Below are 15097 nucleotides of genomic sequence, written 5' to 3'. Positions count from 1 at the left end.
AGCTAAAAAGCAGAGTTAAATCTCCAGCATCAAAGAAATTGTGGTTTGAGAACATCAGCTCCGTCGTCTCATCAGGACCATGATGTCGCTCCCCATCAGAAAATTCCTGCCTTGCCTCATGCCTCCATAACTTAACAATAACGTGCCGGCTGATGTCACTGTGAGAGTGTGTGTGTGTACGTTGGACCACTGTGGCACCTCATTGTGACCGAGAGGCCTGAGCTGAGGTTTTAGCTGCAGCCATAGGGACACTAATCCTGATTTATATCAACACACAGTCAATGTGTTGCTACGACTTGTGATGCATTCAGGTTATGCCGGTATGTCAGGAAACGTCATTCTCACTGACACGTAATGTTCTGCTATAAAACAAAAGCATCTCATAGAGGTTGACTGTTTTGTCCACTATTGTGTCCCTCATTTATTTCAGCTTCAAACACTAACAGACTGTTTACATCACCCCCCCTGCTGACGTCAGGCTGATGTCTGTGAATGTGTTTATTATGGTTAACTATGGAATGTGACGTCCAGGGTGGTAGTTTAAGACCCCTGCAGTGCAGACAACACACATGTCCTACACATGTCCCGTGTGCTGAGGTCTTTGTTAGTTTCATCAAGAACTAAAAATGTGGTGTGACGCTGTGACGGGCTCATAAATCAACCTCCTGTTCACCTAGACTGTCAGGAGGAAAGACAGTGATGAGCAGAGGTGGAGATTTGTTAGATGATCTCATTACACAGTCGTAAATGTGTCGTCCAGGCTCATCCTCAACTGACCTCTTGACGCTTTCTCATATGTTGTGTGGGCTAATTTATCTGTTTATCAGTCATAAATATTCAGTTGTAGAAAAACATCAGAGCACGTCACCTCAATTTACAGCAGAAACAAATACACTCCCACCGATAACACACACACACCTCACAGTACAAACTCTACCATCTGTCCATCAGCCTCCTGACAGTCTAATGAAACTCACATCTGAGTGACACATAACACACATCCTCACCAGCTGCTTATATCAGCCAGGAGGGCAGAGCATGAGTCTGTGTGTATCATTCTCTCCACAAGCATCGAGCTTTGAATCATCGGCCCTGAGAGCAGAACAGACCAGGACGGTGTTTACTGAGAGAAAAGTTGCAGTAGGCACAGAGGTAAAGATCAGACGAGAGAAGAGGCAAAGGGATACGTCTTGTCTTTTGTTTTTTTGAGAGAGTGATCCAAACATCAAGCTGGCGGCAGATGAGACCAAGAGCTTGGAGGAGGAGGGAGAGGCCGCCGGAGGCCGGGACAGCCCAGCGGACAAGGAGTCACACGGAAAGCTGGTGCGCGTTGAGCTGTTGTGGGACATCCCCATGTCAGTGATGCTGCCCGTGCAGGTGGAACTGGACCCCGCACACCAACCCTTCCCCTTCCTGGACACAACACTGGCCGACCTGGGCATCGAGGAGTGAGTGTGCTGTGAGCAACCTTCAACAAACAGATGTTTCAGGTAGATTTAAATATATAAATGTGTGTGTGTAGGTCAGAGGTGAAGGAGAGGACGGTGTGGGTCGACACCAAGAAGACGCAGGTGAAGAACAAAGCAGGGAAGCTGAAGGAGAAGGAGATCACCATCCTGGAGGTACGACTTAAAGATGAGTGGAATCCTAAAATTCTGTTAAGTAGCAAAGTAAACGACCACAAAAAAGCCCATTGGGTTTCTTCTCGTAGGTGCGAGTGAAAGCCCAGAAGCCCGGAGAGAAAGAGCTCCAGGAGGTGTTGTACAGCACTGAGGCCCACACTGACCGCTCCTTCTGTCGCACCGGAATGAACATCATGCCCTGGAAACAGAGATACACAGGTCCGCAGAGAGCTTTCACTGATTTACTAACTGGAAGTGCTTTTACTCTGAGTTTGCCAGCTGGGTTGCGCATCAGTTGCTGTTAGTGTGGCTTCATAAAACATAGGACCTGGGATGTGGATCAGAACACTGTGCTGCACCCTGAGGCAATGAAATGACATCATCCCAAACATGACAAGAGCGTCCAAATAAAAACTTTAACCTCAGAACTTGAGAAATTTGTGAAAAATCGGCTTGACGTTGCTCAGCGAGGTGTTTTCACCTCCGTCCGTTTCTTTGCTTATGACCAAAAATCACTTAACGGATTTCCACAAAACTTAGTGGAAGGATGTTCTGTTCAGTTTCTTACTTTCTTTAACATTGTGTGGGTTTTTTCATCTTGTTTTCCCAGAGAATGATTCATGGATAAATTAGACAGACACACTGATATCTTAGAGTGTGTGATATTTGGTGCAGCTTGTTTTTTATTTTAAAGGACTGTTGGGCCTTGGCGGAGGTTATTTATTTGCATGTGTACAGATTAGACAGGTCATTGTGTGGTGAAACAAACATCAATGGTGCTGTTATTTCCTCTTGAGCATATCAGTGGGCTCACAAACACCTCTCTGTGTCTGTGTCAGGGGAGAGTGGAGCGACGGCCGTGCAGATGACGATGGCACTGGACGTGGAAAACGAGCAGCCGGACTCGACTAAGACAGACGGACAACGGGATATCTGAAGAGAAGCAGTGTTTCGATATAAATTACAGAGCTGCACATTTGCTTCATCTTTAGAAAGAGGTCAACATAGTTGTTTAACTAATCCATTGCAGAGTTTGCATTTGTTTAAAGGATCCAAAGTGCCGTCAGTTTCTCGTTCTACATTAGGTTGAATGTCTAAGTTTTAAATCTGCCCGAATTGAAAGATTGTGTCAAATGTTTTGCTAAATTGCTGCATTTGTAAAAAGAAAAATCATCTGTTACACTTGTCGAATGCGTGACAGGAAACTTTTGTATAGTTTTGTGTGTAAAGAATCATCACCTCGCAATTGCATGGATCCACCGGTCAATCAAGTCTGTCCAGCTCAGGATATACATGTATGTCGTGTTCATGTGTTTGGCAAATAAAGCTGATTCTGATGGAATCATAACAGAGGATGAGACTTCAAATGTGGATGCCACACACAGATTTGTGCAGCCATCCTTATTGAGACTGACTGAAATCTTATAAATCACCTTAACCATGACCAATTAATGCCTAACCTTAATCCAATTAAATTCACATCTTATCCCAAACCATTAACTCTGACCTGAAATGTTGTTACATTCTCTCCAGTTACTGTGTTGAATGACACCTTCAATAACAGGTTTCTAGAGAACATCATGAGGTCACAGTGAAGTTCACCTTTGACCTTTGGGATGCAACACATCATCCCTTTGTCATGTTATCCTCTTAAAACATCTGTGTGGATTCTTGAATAATGGCCGAAAACATGTTTTGTTGACGTTACAGTGACCTTGACCTTTGACCACCAATCCTACATCAGTTCATGTTTGAGTCCCAGTGAGTGTGTGTGAGAAATTTCCCGTAAAGGCATTCTTGAGAGACGGGGGTGCAGTCCGACCACCTGAAAACTTCTGCTGCACAACATGCTCACAGGTTGAGTTGCTCACCTTTAATAGTTTACTAAAGGTATAGAAAGCAGTTCAATAATTACAACAAGTGTTATCTGAGTTCAAATGTGTTTAGTTGAAGAGCTGTGAGTGCTTTCAGAGCTTTCACAGGAGCACACATCTGAGACGTTGAGCCATTAGATGAATCCCTTTCGTAAGAGTAAAGCAGAACAAGTGGAGAACCCATGCAGCCGCTACAGATTACAGCTGGGAATGAAATATTATATTTAACAGGAGCTCAAATTTATTGCTTCACATTTGGAGCAAAGCCAGAGATCTGTGTGAACAGCAGCAACAAGGCAACAGTAGCAGTTCTGAGTAGTGCTTTGCAGGAATGACAAGAAAACTAAATACAAATGTAACCAAAGGATGGTAAAGAGGGAGTCTTAAAATAACCAAAGTTCAAAAAGGGGCATGCAAATAAGTAAATAAATAAATGGTTCATACTCCAGGGGAGAACTGCTGAAGGTAATAGTAGTTACTGTAGATATCTGAAGTGCTGTACTTAGATCAGCTTTGGGGAACATATGCAATTACAGTCCCATTTTCCACCTCCAGTATAAAAATGTTTTCTTTTGGCTGGCCTCCCTGTCGGCTACGCTGCAGAGATGGCAGCGCTGAGTTTGGCCTGTTGCTCCCCAGCGAGAGGGATCACAGCTAACTGGAAGTCTGCCGAGTGGCGCTGCGCAAATTCCCTCATCAGCAAGGCCACGTTGTTCTGGGTTTCTGTGGACGAGAGACACAAGCTTGTTTTCAGACGGGAACTAAAAATAAAAAAGTCAGGAAAACTGGGTCTGGAGGCAGAACATGAAGTACAATTTAGAGTAAAACCACATTTTGTTGTCCTTGCCACACTGGCCATCATGTCCATGACCTGGTGGCATTGCTTTTTAAGTTCCTTTGAGTTTGCCATTACATAGGCCTTTTTTTGTATGATACCTCAGTCACAAATATGTTTGTAATTTGGTCGTAAATGAGAGTCTCTTGCCGTCCCTACAGCTTCTTTGAGAAATTCTATGTCGGCTCTTATCGCCAAAAGCTCTCGAACGGCCCTGTCTTTCCAAGTTGATCTCTTTGTCTGTGTCTTCTACGTGTACGACTCCTGTTTTTCATTCCAATTCCATTTTTGGATTCTTCTTGTCGTGTGAGAAACATCAACACGCCTGCTTGCTTGTTGTGAATTTTCCAGACATTTTCCTGCTGTATTCTCACATGTGCTCACCCTGACATGTAATTTAAGAGGGTGCTAGTATAGTTTTGGAAAACGTCCAGAGGTACTGACTCACACATTTGCATCCTTACATACAACGCCTCTGGAAAATTCCAGGGAAATGTCTGGTGTGAAAGCAGCTCGAAAAACAGCGATGATACAGACAGAAAGCTGCAGATTGTTGACTGTGGATTTCAGTTAGAGTAAACATTAAAATAAACTAGATTTACTCTCTTTGCAGTCTGTTCAGTTTCCGTGCTTGACATCTTGCAGCCTGATTCAAAATTTTAAGCAACAATATTCACCTTCATTAACGTCCTTGTTGCCCAACACATCACTGGATGCAGCAACTATGGGCTTCATTAACTTCACAACCTGAAAATGAAAAAAAAATAAATCAAAACAAGTGTCATCAGGAGATGTGACATATCCTCCTAACACCCACCCAGGGGTTGAGTATACTCCCTGTAAACAGAAAGCTGTGTGATATCTTTCTGTTGCTTATTGGTAAAAGGCTCTGAGGTGAGAAGACTCAATTTGACCAAGTCAAACTTGTTGCCATGGAAATACAGAAAATAATAAACAATTCAAGAAACACGTAATATCAAAAGACACCATTTTACTACCAGACTGAAAAATCCACATGGTTACTCCTCCTGACACAAATGTTTTACAGGCATATTCATCACTTTATCCAAGTGCACACATCACACTAGGTTTCTGAGTGGAATCCAAGCATTTGGTGTTTCCAAGTATCTGCTTGTAGATATATTGCACATTTTTCCTTCAGTGTCTATTTATTTATCTCTGCAACTTCTTAATTTTTCTGGGAAAGTCTTCAAGACCACATGCATACAGAGACAGTATATTTTCTTATGTCAAGCTTCCCAGTAGTCACAATCTCAACACACACACACTTTCTCTCTGCACTGGGGATGTTAATAGTGAGTGTTAATGAGCTGTGTACCGTACCAGATCAGGACTGTGTGTGTAGAGCATGGCCAGGCAGCTGAACACCGTCTTGTTCTCCTCCAGGTCCTCTTTAAGGGGAAGACGACCCACCAGAGCTGGTACCACCTGTCAAACAGCACAACAGCTGATTTCACTCAACAACAAACACACTTCTGTCGTTAGCTGAATGTTCTGCTTGTGAAAAAAAATGTTGTCAACAGTAGAGATAGAAACATCTTGAATGAGAGGTGTAAATTGTATCTGTACCTGCTCCAGAGGAACCGCTTCTATATTACTCATGATCATCCTGCAGAGGGCAGCACACAGGTTGTCGATCACCCTGAGGTCGGACTCTTTGGTCAGCATGTTGGAAAACACCGACAGCATCATCGGAAAATCTCTGGTACACACTTTGCTAAGGAAACCCCTTTGAAAATGATTATTACACAACTGACTCCAAATAGAAGGGGCCAACGGGTGAAAAGGATACGTTACAACGATGGGTCCAGCTGCCTGGGCCAGACATCCCAGTCCAAACACGCTGTTGTTGCGAACCTCTGCGTCACTGTCCCTCACTCCAGCTACCAGCACAGGCAGCAGACGGTTGGACAGCCGGCCCGCCACTCCCCTACCCCCAGATACGCCCGCAAGGGACTCCAGGATTTCTCCAATAGTGCCCAAAGAGAAGGAGCGTTCTGCCACCGTGCACGAGGATTTCTGTTGAACAAGAACAGGCAGTATGATAAAAAGCTGTCCTGGCTACAGCTGAGATTTCTTTATTTATGACTGCAGGGCCAAGTAATATTGAAAGAAGACTTCATGAGTGATGAGCTGTGCAGGCTGCTCTGCCGCCGACACCCAGCCCTCATGTTTCTGTTAAAGCAAACACTTTGTCAAGCAGCCAAATGACAGTTTTTGTATTTAAGCAATTTAAAAATTATGAGCTCAGTCTCTTAGATATGAGCATGTACATGATGATGATGTGATGAGCAGCTCAGTTGTCAAGATTAACATGACAGTAATACAGAGGACTGGGATAGTTCTGGAAAAAACTGTGTTAGAGTATGCTAATTCTAAAAGTCGTCTGGGTGTCCAGACTTACAGCTTTGCTCATGATCAGAGGCAGCAGGTCATTGAGGTATGGGGCGAAGCTGTCTGCAGGGACAGAAGCGGCCACTAGGGGAATCCCCTCCCCGGCAAACTCCTGTAGCATGGCGTCATACTCCGCCTGCAACAAAGAGCACGCAGAGTTGTTATGGCAGGGATTTGGGCATGAAACAACATGCGCCCAGAGAGACGGATGAAATTGAAAAGGTCCCTGACACTTCTGTAAATGTTGCCAAAGGTTCTTCTACAAAATGTAGAATTTGAATACTTAAAAATTCTTGATTTTCAGTTCAAAAATTCTCACGACATTTTGTGCGTTATTATGTAGATTGATGTGAATATAATTCTGACACTACCTTATATAAAAATACTACTTATCTACTATAACATGACAACAATCACTTGTGTATGACGTGTAAATATGGACTGAAATATTCATAAGCAGTGAAGAGGTGTTTGACCTGTTGTTCCTCATCATCAGCTTCATCAGCACCCCCATCCTGACAAACCATCTGAACAGACAGGCAGAAAAGAAAGAACAGCAGCAGAGGGTTATTAGCAGAACTAGCTTTGGCAGATGACGTCATCTCCTGATCCCCTTTAGTCTCTCACCTTCTTCTTCAGCACATCGCGGATGATGTCGCTGATCTCCTTTAGGCGTGACGGATTTCTGAAAACCTCCTCCTTGCAGGACTTCATAACGTTGTTCATGGTTTCCAGGACCCCCATCACAACCTGGCGCTCCTGCTCTGTCCGAACCGTTTCCAGAAGGCAAGGCAGCACCATGTCCAGCAACTTCAGAAGGGCTAAGCGATGGAATACAGTTAAAATAAGCTGAAGGCGAATACACTCATACCTGTTGGACGGTCTTAGAAAATAAGGAAATCTGTAAGTTAGCTGACCTACACGTTAATGTTTGCAGCAGAAAGCAGCTCTGCACATTTCTGCGTTTCCTAATAATAATAATATCAGCAGTTTAGAGTTCCTGAGAGTAGAGCTTTACCCTGGTGGTTGGCCTCAGTGGGACTCTCCTTCCACGCTTTGTGCTGAGCTCGACAGAACTGGCCCATGGCTCCAAATGCTGCCCTGCGGACGTCCTCATGGGGAAACTAGGGAGGTAGAGAAGTGAGGGAGCATAGAAAAGCATCAAGTTACAGCAACGTGGAAAGTGTTGCTTGACTGTATATAAAAAAAGGACAAGACCGCCCCCCCAAAGTGAAGCCAAAGTGTCTTGATTGTCCTCTAGTGGCCGGCTGCAGTATAGGTTAGAAATCCTGCCTCCTACATGTTAGCTTATTGACTAAACTAAAAAGTATGAGTTAAATATTTTTTCTCAAAGATGCTATTTAATATTTTAGGTGATTCTTATAACACATGTATTATCAAGTGTTTTTTTCGGTAAGTTTGGTTTCAGTTGGTCAATTGATGCTATATTAACAGGGTCAGACATGTCAGCGTTCCCACCAGGTTCTCACTGGATTTAACTGAACTCCTTACATTCCAACACCCATATAAAAATCTTTTGTATTTTGTAAATTTCACAATTAACCAGAATCTATAAATAAATAACAGATTAGTAGTTTAGAGAAGCCATATTATATATCTTTTAAAGGTCAGTGTTTGCATAATAACTGAGAACATGTTGCAAGATCAGCACTTGAAAGTCTGAATACGGACACCTCCATTTATACCCAGACACAGACACGATGTAAACACAAATACCGACCACAAAGTGCCCAGCACAGACCATTAGACAAAGAGGGAAGGTTGGACCAAACAACCAGACGCAGTGACTTACATCTCTCATCTCGTAAACCTGCTGGAAGCTCGACTCCAGGAAAGCTTGAAAGGCAGCTCTGTCAGAGGAAAGCACAGCAAGTTCAGAACTACTTACTGATATTAATATACAGGCTTTTGAGGAAGATATGACTAAATTAGAAAATTAAATTCAAACTATGAATCGTCGCTGCAGTTATGACGTTTAATTTTGCCTACATGAATAATATATCAATAAAATGTGTGAGAGTAGCAGTAAATATAATATAAAGGCTGAGCCAGAATCCTGTTAATGTTAAAATGTGTAAAACTGTGTTAAAGATCTTACCCTGTGTTGAAGGCGATCTCTCCCAGTGCGTCACAGGCGTCCTCCTTCTCGTCGATGTAAGCATTCTCAACACTGAACCTGAGAGATGGAGAAACGTGGTGTCAGATGGAGAGACAGCAGAAGAAGTCGGGGTGGAGATATATATCCCTTAATTCATATCTATATGCTTGGGACTATATTTTAATTTTAAACCGAATATGTTGCAACACGAAGCCTAAAAAACTAAAATTGTGTGAATGTGCAAAAACCTTCACTCTGTATACGTATGAGTGTACGTGTGTGAGACTTTTACCCTGCAATATCGTTGATATCCGCCTCGGTCTCATCTTCTGTGAAATCAGCTACATCTTTTTCTTCATCTTCTTTGTCGTCATCATTGTCTTCATCATCCAGGAGTACGAACGTCTTGTCCTCCTCTAGGTGAGCCTGAGGAGACATGATGGAGAAAAGTCAAGCGCTGCATTATACTCATATCATTGAGGAGCCGCAATGACAATATATAGTTTTTACCGTGATGCCTTCATTAGACTTGAGGGCGAGCAGCATGACTGTGGTAATGGCAGTGAGGTGAGGAGTCAGGCATTCAGGGCTGACTGTGGATACAGCAGAATATAGACTGTACCTAAAAGAGGGATAGAGAAGCATATACCATTATTTCTAAATACGAGAAAAAGAAATGATTAAAAAAAACTCTAGCTACATACGTGCAGCGTCTCAGATCAGGGTCATCAATGGTGTCCGTGAGGTTGAGGCCCAGCTGAATACACTCTGCAGCAAGAGGACTGAAGACATCTTTGCCAATGGTACGAGCCAACACAGACAGAGTGTCTGAGAGCAACAACAAAACACAGTCAGCATCCAGTCATCCAGGCTACATGCACTGAGGGTGTTGTTGAGGCAGATGCAGTACCTACCCAGCGACTGAGTTTGCAGAGACCTCATTTCTTCCGTGGTGGTGGTCAGGAAGCCCTTAAGGTTTTCAATTACAGGAGGGAAGTACGGAACCAGCAGCTCTTTGGCGGCATTGGCTGAGAAGAAAGTGATTTTATATTTTGGTCTCGAGTTTGACATTTTTACTTGACAGTTTCATTATCAGCCTTTTAACCAGAGTTGACCTGGAATATTGTTTGGCTAAGATGTAAACATGCCGTCGCTCTCAACCCCACACATAACAGATACTTCAGTAAAATTAACCCATACGCTTGCAAAGTGATGCGGCCATGTTAACTGTGACAATCTTTTTTTTTTGTGTGTGCTTGAATTAGGGAGAAAACTGAACACTGTCAAAGTGAGATGTTGTTAATCTTAAACTTTAGTTTATACAGTAAGCCAGAAATAAAACATGCATGATGATTTTCTTGTGAATCTGTGACCTCTTACCTATGGCGCCGATGGCAGACACAGCGAGCTCCCTTATCTTGAGGTTTTCAGTGTTGTTGAGGGCAGACAACATGGTCTCCATCAGAGTGGGCAGGTACGGTTCAATATCTGACCCTATTTAGAGAGAAAAGTTAAAGAACGGGTAGTTGTGTAGTTTTCTGATTAGCTTTACGTTTTATTTTACGGGACAAGTTGTGCAGGTTCTTCTGGATCAGTCTTATAAACCTTCCTTTAGCTTACCTAGGTTCTCCATGAAGTTCTCGAGGGCGTAAAAGGCCTTGGTGACGTGGCCGACCTTGGCGTGGTTCAAGGAGGAGAGGTATCCCAACAGCAAAGGCATCAACTCCGAGCAGAACTTACTCACTTCAGGCTGAAAAGAGGAAGAGGTGGAAAAAAAGTTAAGAACAGAAAACGGAGAAATTCATAGTATTCAACTCTAATAACGAGATAATTACTAGATTTGCAGGGGTGCCCCTACATTAGTATTATTATAATATGAAAGCAGATCCAATATTGTAGTGCAACTTCCGACATACACAATCTCAAATTACATAATCTAAGCATTTAACTGTTTCACATACAAGTGTTGACCTTCACATGGGATAAGAAATATAAAGAAAATGTTTGAGCACACACAAGTTTGGTCAAAATTTCTGTCAACACTCATGTGATAAGAAGATGAACTATTTGCCGAAAGTTATTTATTAAACGTTATTGGTTTAATTTTTATCATTTTATCTCGGGTATCTTAAGTGGTGTGTTATTTTTGCATCGTACAGTTTGAGAAAAAAAAGGAGAGGTAACTTAATTTTGCGAATTTGTATTACTTTGTAATCAGATGCAGGTATAGAATGCAGGATATGTACTATTGAATGAGGATGTTTGTTCTGACTCACCTGTAAGTGTTCAGAGAACTGTCCCAGGGCAAAGAGGCCGGCACAGCGCACCACTTGATTACTGTCAGAGAGACTCTGACACACGGCCTGCAGCATTGGTGACAACATCCTAACACAGGTACACACACACACACAGAGGGGTTAATGTACTCAAATCTTAGTGACTGATGACATATTAGTTATTATCATTTGCCAAGAGACAATACGGATCCTCAAAGAAAAATAAATGATTTTTTGATGTCAGATAAACATACTTGGTGCGTATGTGGTCAGCACATCCTTCAGCCAGTACTGCAAGACACAAGAGACCCCCCTTCTTCTGATAGGGGTTATCACTGGCGAGACAGGACTGAGTGAAGGGCATCTGAAACACAAGATACAACACAGGGCATTGTAATGAAGCAGGTATGTGACTGTGGTCTCTTTACTAACACTTTACCTAAATCTGCATCAAACAACAAAAGGAACTTCAACGTTCAAGATCTAACTTTAGCCGCTAAGAGTCTCTCAATCAATACAATAACAAAAGACCTAGTTTGATGACATCATGAAGCAGCGCGGGAGTTGACTTACCAGTTGTTGGAACAGTTTCTCTGGAGGCATGTGGAGCGCCATTGTGTCAATGATCTGGATGTTCAGAAACAAATGAACAAGTTCAAATCTTATTTGAAAGTACACACATGGATTTTGTAAATCATACCCACTAATAAACATCCCCCCACCTGTGCAGCGCAATGTTTGGGATTGTCATTGTCTGTGTCTCCAGTGTCGTTCTCGTCGTCCTCTGGGTCCTGCTCCCCGGGTGGTGGGGCTGCAACAAGTATGGGGAAGATGGCCTGCAGGATGGGGTTCAGCAGTTTCTGCTTCAGCACAGTCTGTGAAGTAGAGGACAAGGGGATTGATGTGAATTATGGTGTTTGTACTGAGCAGCAGGTGTCCAAGTATGGCACCTCTTTTTCATCCCAAGATATTTATTCATCATTTATTTCTAGTGGCTAAGGAGCGACTTTACCTTGCTCTTCAACTTGATGAGGAAGGTGACGCAGGACAGACCTTTCACCCGCAAAGAGTTATTCAGTGTGGTGTCACTGCCCACCTGACACAAACACACACACAGTGAAATTCAGATTACTAACATTACATGTCAGCTACAGGGACAAGTTGAGAAAACAAAATTGCAGAGGACAGATACAATACAGGCAATTAGCTCCTACCTCCAACCAGAAGCGGACCATGTCAGCAACGTGAGGGACGATGACGGACACCTCGCTCTCCATGAGCTCATTGAACACCTCCATGGCCTCGCTGGCTTGGTCCTGTCAGACAAAGAGAAACACAATGAAAGAACAGGTCGGATTTATCCATAATCTTTAATACACTTGACCTACAGCAGAAACAGCAACAGTGATCTAATGTCTTTAACATATCACAATTTACCTGATCTGCCTTGATGAGGACTTTCAGAGCCGCAATCAGACTTGGGATGATCGAACGCATCAGGTGCTGCGGGGCAGATAAATGTCACTTCAGACATTGAAACGAGTCTTCTAAATGACCTTAAGTCAGATACAGTTTAAGCTTTTGATTATGGTTGGTTAATTATAGATTATATATGAAACTGTACTGGCAAGATATCGAGTGGAAAACAATGAGGCTGCCTCACCATCTCCTCTGAGCCGGTGTATGCAGTTATGGCTGTGAGGGTGAGGATGCAGTAGTACAGGGCCGTCGGGTTGCTTGGGTCCTGTAGCACGGCACTGAACAGCTGCAGCAGCTGGCAGTAGTGAGGCTTGAAAGGCTCGGGGTTGGAATCCATCACCTTGTTCAGCAGCAGGAGGCCAACCTGTCAGGACACAGGAGATTGGATTTTATTGACAAATACAACACCAGTCTGATTTCTTATAAATATTTCACACTGAATCTGAAGCTGCAGTTTTGCTTGATGGTTTGGTCATTCCGCGCCAACTGTGCCATCAACACGTCACCTCAGCCTTTCATACTTGTACTTGATGCACAGTGATTCAGTGTTTTCAGTCTTCAAAATGCAACCACACTGCCAGAAAAAGGCAAAGAGGACACACAAACAGAACAGTTTTGGCACCAGCTTGTTTTCTCCAGGAGCACCAAGTGGTTGGACCTGTTCACAGACTCTTCTTGCCTCAGGCTCAATCAATGTTACGCTAGACGACCTGAGCGCCGAATCAAAATAGTCGGGAGGTACGAGACGGCCGACACAACGCCACGTGCAAGGACACTAACAGCGACCACAAATAGGCTCGACTCCCTGTACCTGTCTCTCGTGAAGGTTGCTGCTCTTGGTGGACTGATTGAGGAACTGCAGCAGAGCGGGCCAGCGGTCTGGTGTCTCGTGTTTGACCATCACTGCGCAGAGCTGGGAAAGCGAGTGCTGCACCGTGTGTCTGCGAAATAAAGATACACAGACATGACTCCAGACTTATTCATTCATATACGTGCTTTCAAGTTTTAGGTAACAACTGTATCATCTGTGTGTCTAGACAATGTCACTTTAAACACATTAAACCAGGGAAATTCTGAATCAAAATAATGTATTAATTAACATAGACTAAACAATGACACTAGACAATACACATAATAGTGCAGAGTGTTTAAAGTGCATGTACATCATGATTATTCAGATATAATAAACTATGAGGGAAAAGACTGAATAACTTACTCTGTTTCCTGCACGAAGGCCTGCAGCACCACCAGCTTGAGGCTGTCAGAGCAAAGCAAACATCACCAATCACAAGTTATGTTCAACTTCATTTCAACTCAACAAACGGTGTTAAAGTCTTCATTGAAAAAGTTGTGACCGCACCTCTCTCTGTCGTCCGGGCTGATCTTGCTCCAGTGTTTCTTCACCCGCAGCCTCAGCATCACTGCAGCTGACTGACGGACCTAAGAAGTGAAACAAAGAGATTTGAGCTGGTTTACGTACATAGTTAGACAGAGACAGGGAGCTGACACCTGTCACTCATCTGTCATTCTGGAGATGATGCTTAGATTTTCACTTCTCACTCCAAACACGTTAAGTACCTCGGGGTTCTGGGAGCCGGTCATGACAGCACACAGGGCTGGGACAATGGCTGGATCTTTGAAAGCCTGCTTCAGCTGGGCTGTGGCCTGACAGTGGACAAAAGAAAGAGTGATCTCACCAAGTCTGGCTGGCTGCCACAGTCACATAGCTGCAGCAACACATGGCACAGCCTTAACTCTCCATCTTTATGAAGAGTTACTGCACTGACAGCAAACAGCTAAACACAGAACACACTGCTGCTAAACACGATGAGCAGAGTTTTTTTTACAGTTTGTAGGTATTAACTTAGCTGGGTTAGTTAGCTAGCTAACTTCTTACACTGATGTTAACTTGAACAAAGTTGCGTGTGGCGTCACCTGGTGAATGACGGCATTGTCAGGCTGTGTCAGCTGCAACAGAATCTGCTCCAGTTCTTGTGTCATCTTGTTCGCTCCAGATGTTTCACCTCCCTTCACCTGCTGGTTCTGATGAACCCGGACTAACTGTCACTGTGTTGGCTGACTCGCTGGTGTCCGCCCCACAGGTAAACACGGCCTCTGTGTGGCTCGGTTTCGACCGCGATCAGCCGAGTTAACCTTCACTTAGTAAACTTCTTGAAGAGTCAGATGTGATGTGGAGCAGAGGAGCCGATGCGGTGAAGCTGACAGACACGAGCTGCTCGGTTAGAGCCGACACGAGGGACAGAGGCTGACACGAGTCACTCGTGGGGTAAGTTAAAGGGACCTGCGGGTCTTCAGCCGGGTGGCAACAAACAGCGCCCTCAGCTGGACAGGAGGTCACAGCACAACTCGTTCAGAAACTAAATGAGATCTAGAACATACAAATAAAAAAGCATCCCCTAAATTCAAATTAGAAAAAGCAAAGAATGTGTTGAAGAAAGTGATACTCAAAATGTGTT

At 43.6% G+C, this 15097-nt stretch overlaps 2 protein-coding genes across 2 annotated transcripts; one reads left to right on the top strand and one right to left on the bottom strand.

Annotated features, from left to right (window-relative positions):
* The first annotated feature begins 1077 nt into the window (after nucleotides 1-1077).
* On the top strand, nucleotides 1078-2989 carry si:ch211-196f5.2 (uncharacterized protein LOC556372 homolog). The gene is made up of 4 exons (XM_035142281.2): nucleotides 1078-1448; nucleotides 1523-1622; nucleotides 1712-1841; nucleotides 2462-2989. Exons 1-4 carry the CDS (start codon nucleotides 1354-1356, stop codon nucleotides 2557-2559), a joined length of 423 nt encoding a protein of 140 aa, XP_034998172.2. The 5' UTR covers nucleotides 1078-1353; the 3' UTR covers nucleotides 2560-2989.
* A 561-nt stretch (nucleotides 2990-3550) lies between these two features.
* ipo4 (importin 4) lies at nucleotides 3551-14921 on the bottom strand. Its single transcript, XM_035142271.2, has 30 exons — nucleotides 14556-14921; nucleotides 14199-14285; nucleotides 13981-14060; nucleotides 13837-13878; nucleotides 13432-13561; nucleotides 12805-12984; nucleotides 12579-12644; nucleotides 12356-12457; nucleotides 12154-12237; nucleotides 11864-12016; nucleotides 11715-11768; nucleotides 11396-11505; nucleotides 11142-11250; nucleotides 10486-10615; nucleotides 10246-10359; nucleotides 9780-9893; nucleotides 9570-9693; nucleotides 9376-9487; nucleotides 9158-9291; nucleotides 8866-8943; nucleotides 8560-8617; nucleotides 7765-7870; nucleotides 7374-7567; nucleotides 7223-7273; nucleotides 6757-6882; nucleotides 6145-6371; nucleotides 5922-6054; nucleotides 5676-5780; nucleotides 5009-5078; nucleotides 3551-4219 (listed from the first exon to the last, which is right to left on the bottom strand). Exons 1-30 carry the CDS (start codon nucleotides 14619-14621, stop codon nucleotides 4089-4091), a joined length of 3270 nt encoding a protein of 1089 aa, XP_034998162.1. The 5' UTR covers nucleotides 14622-14921; the 3' UTR covers nucleotides 3551-4088.
* Between the last annotated feature and the right edge of the window lie 176 nt (nucleotides 14922-15097).

This window comes from Hippoglossus stenolepis, chromosome 19 (assembly GCF_022539355.2).
Source record: "Hippoglossus stenolepis isolate QCI-W04-F060 chromosome 19, HSTE1.2, whole genome shotgun sequence".
In the NCBI taxonomy this organism is placed as follows: Eukaryota; Metazoa; Chordata; class Actinopteri; order Pleuronectiformes; family Pleuronectidae; genus Hippoglossus; species Hippoglossus stenolepis.
This window is presented reverse-complemented; position numbering and strand designations above follow the sequence as displayed.

Bases quoted from the DNA above. Each gene is read 5' to 3' on its own strand.
- si:ch211-196f5.2 (XM_035142281.2), top strand. From the start codon at position 1,354: ATGTCAGTGATGCTGCCCGTGCAGGTGGAACTGGACCCCGCACACCAA. The intron at 1,449-1,522 runs GTGAGTGTGCTG...GTGTGTGTGTAG, and splicing joins GCCGACCTGGGCATCGAGGA to GTCAGAGGTGAAGGAGAGGA. The intron at 1,623-1,711 runs GTACGACTTAAA...TTCTTCTCGTAG, and splicing joins AGGAGATCACCATCCTGGAG to GTGCGAGTGAAAGCCCAGAA.
- ipo4 (XM_035142271.2), bottom strand. From the start codon at position 14,621: ATGACACAAGAACTGGAGCAGATTCTGTTGCAGCTGACACAGCCTGAC. The intron at 12,458-12,578 runs GTAAATTGTGAT...TTTGTCTGACAG, and splicing joins TCCTCATCAAGGCAGATCAG to GACCAAGCCAGCGAGGCCAT. The intron at 12,238-12,355 runs GTAGGAGCTAAT...TGTTTGTGTCAG, and splicing joins TGGTCCGCTTCTGGTTGGAG to GTGGGCAGTGACACCACACT.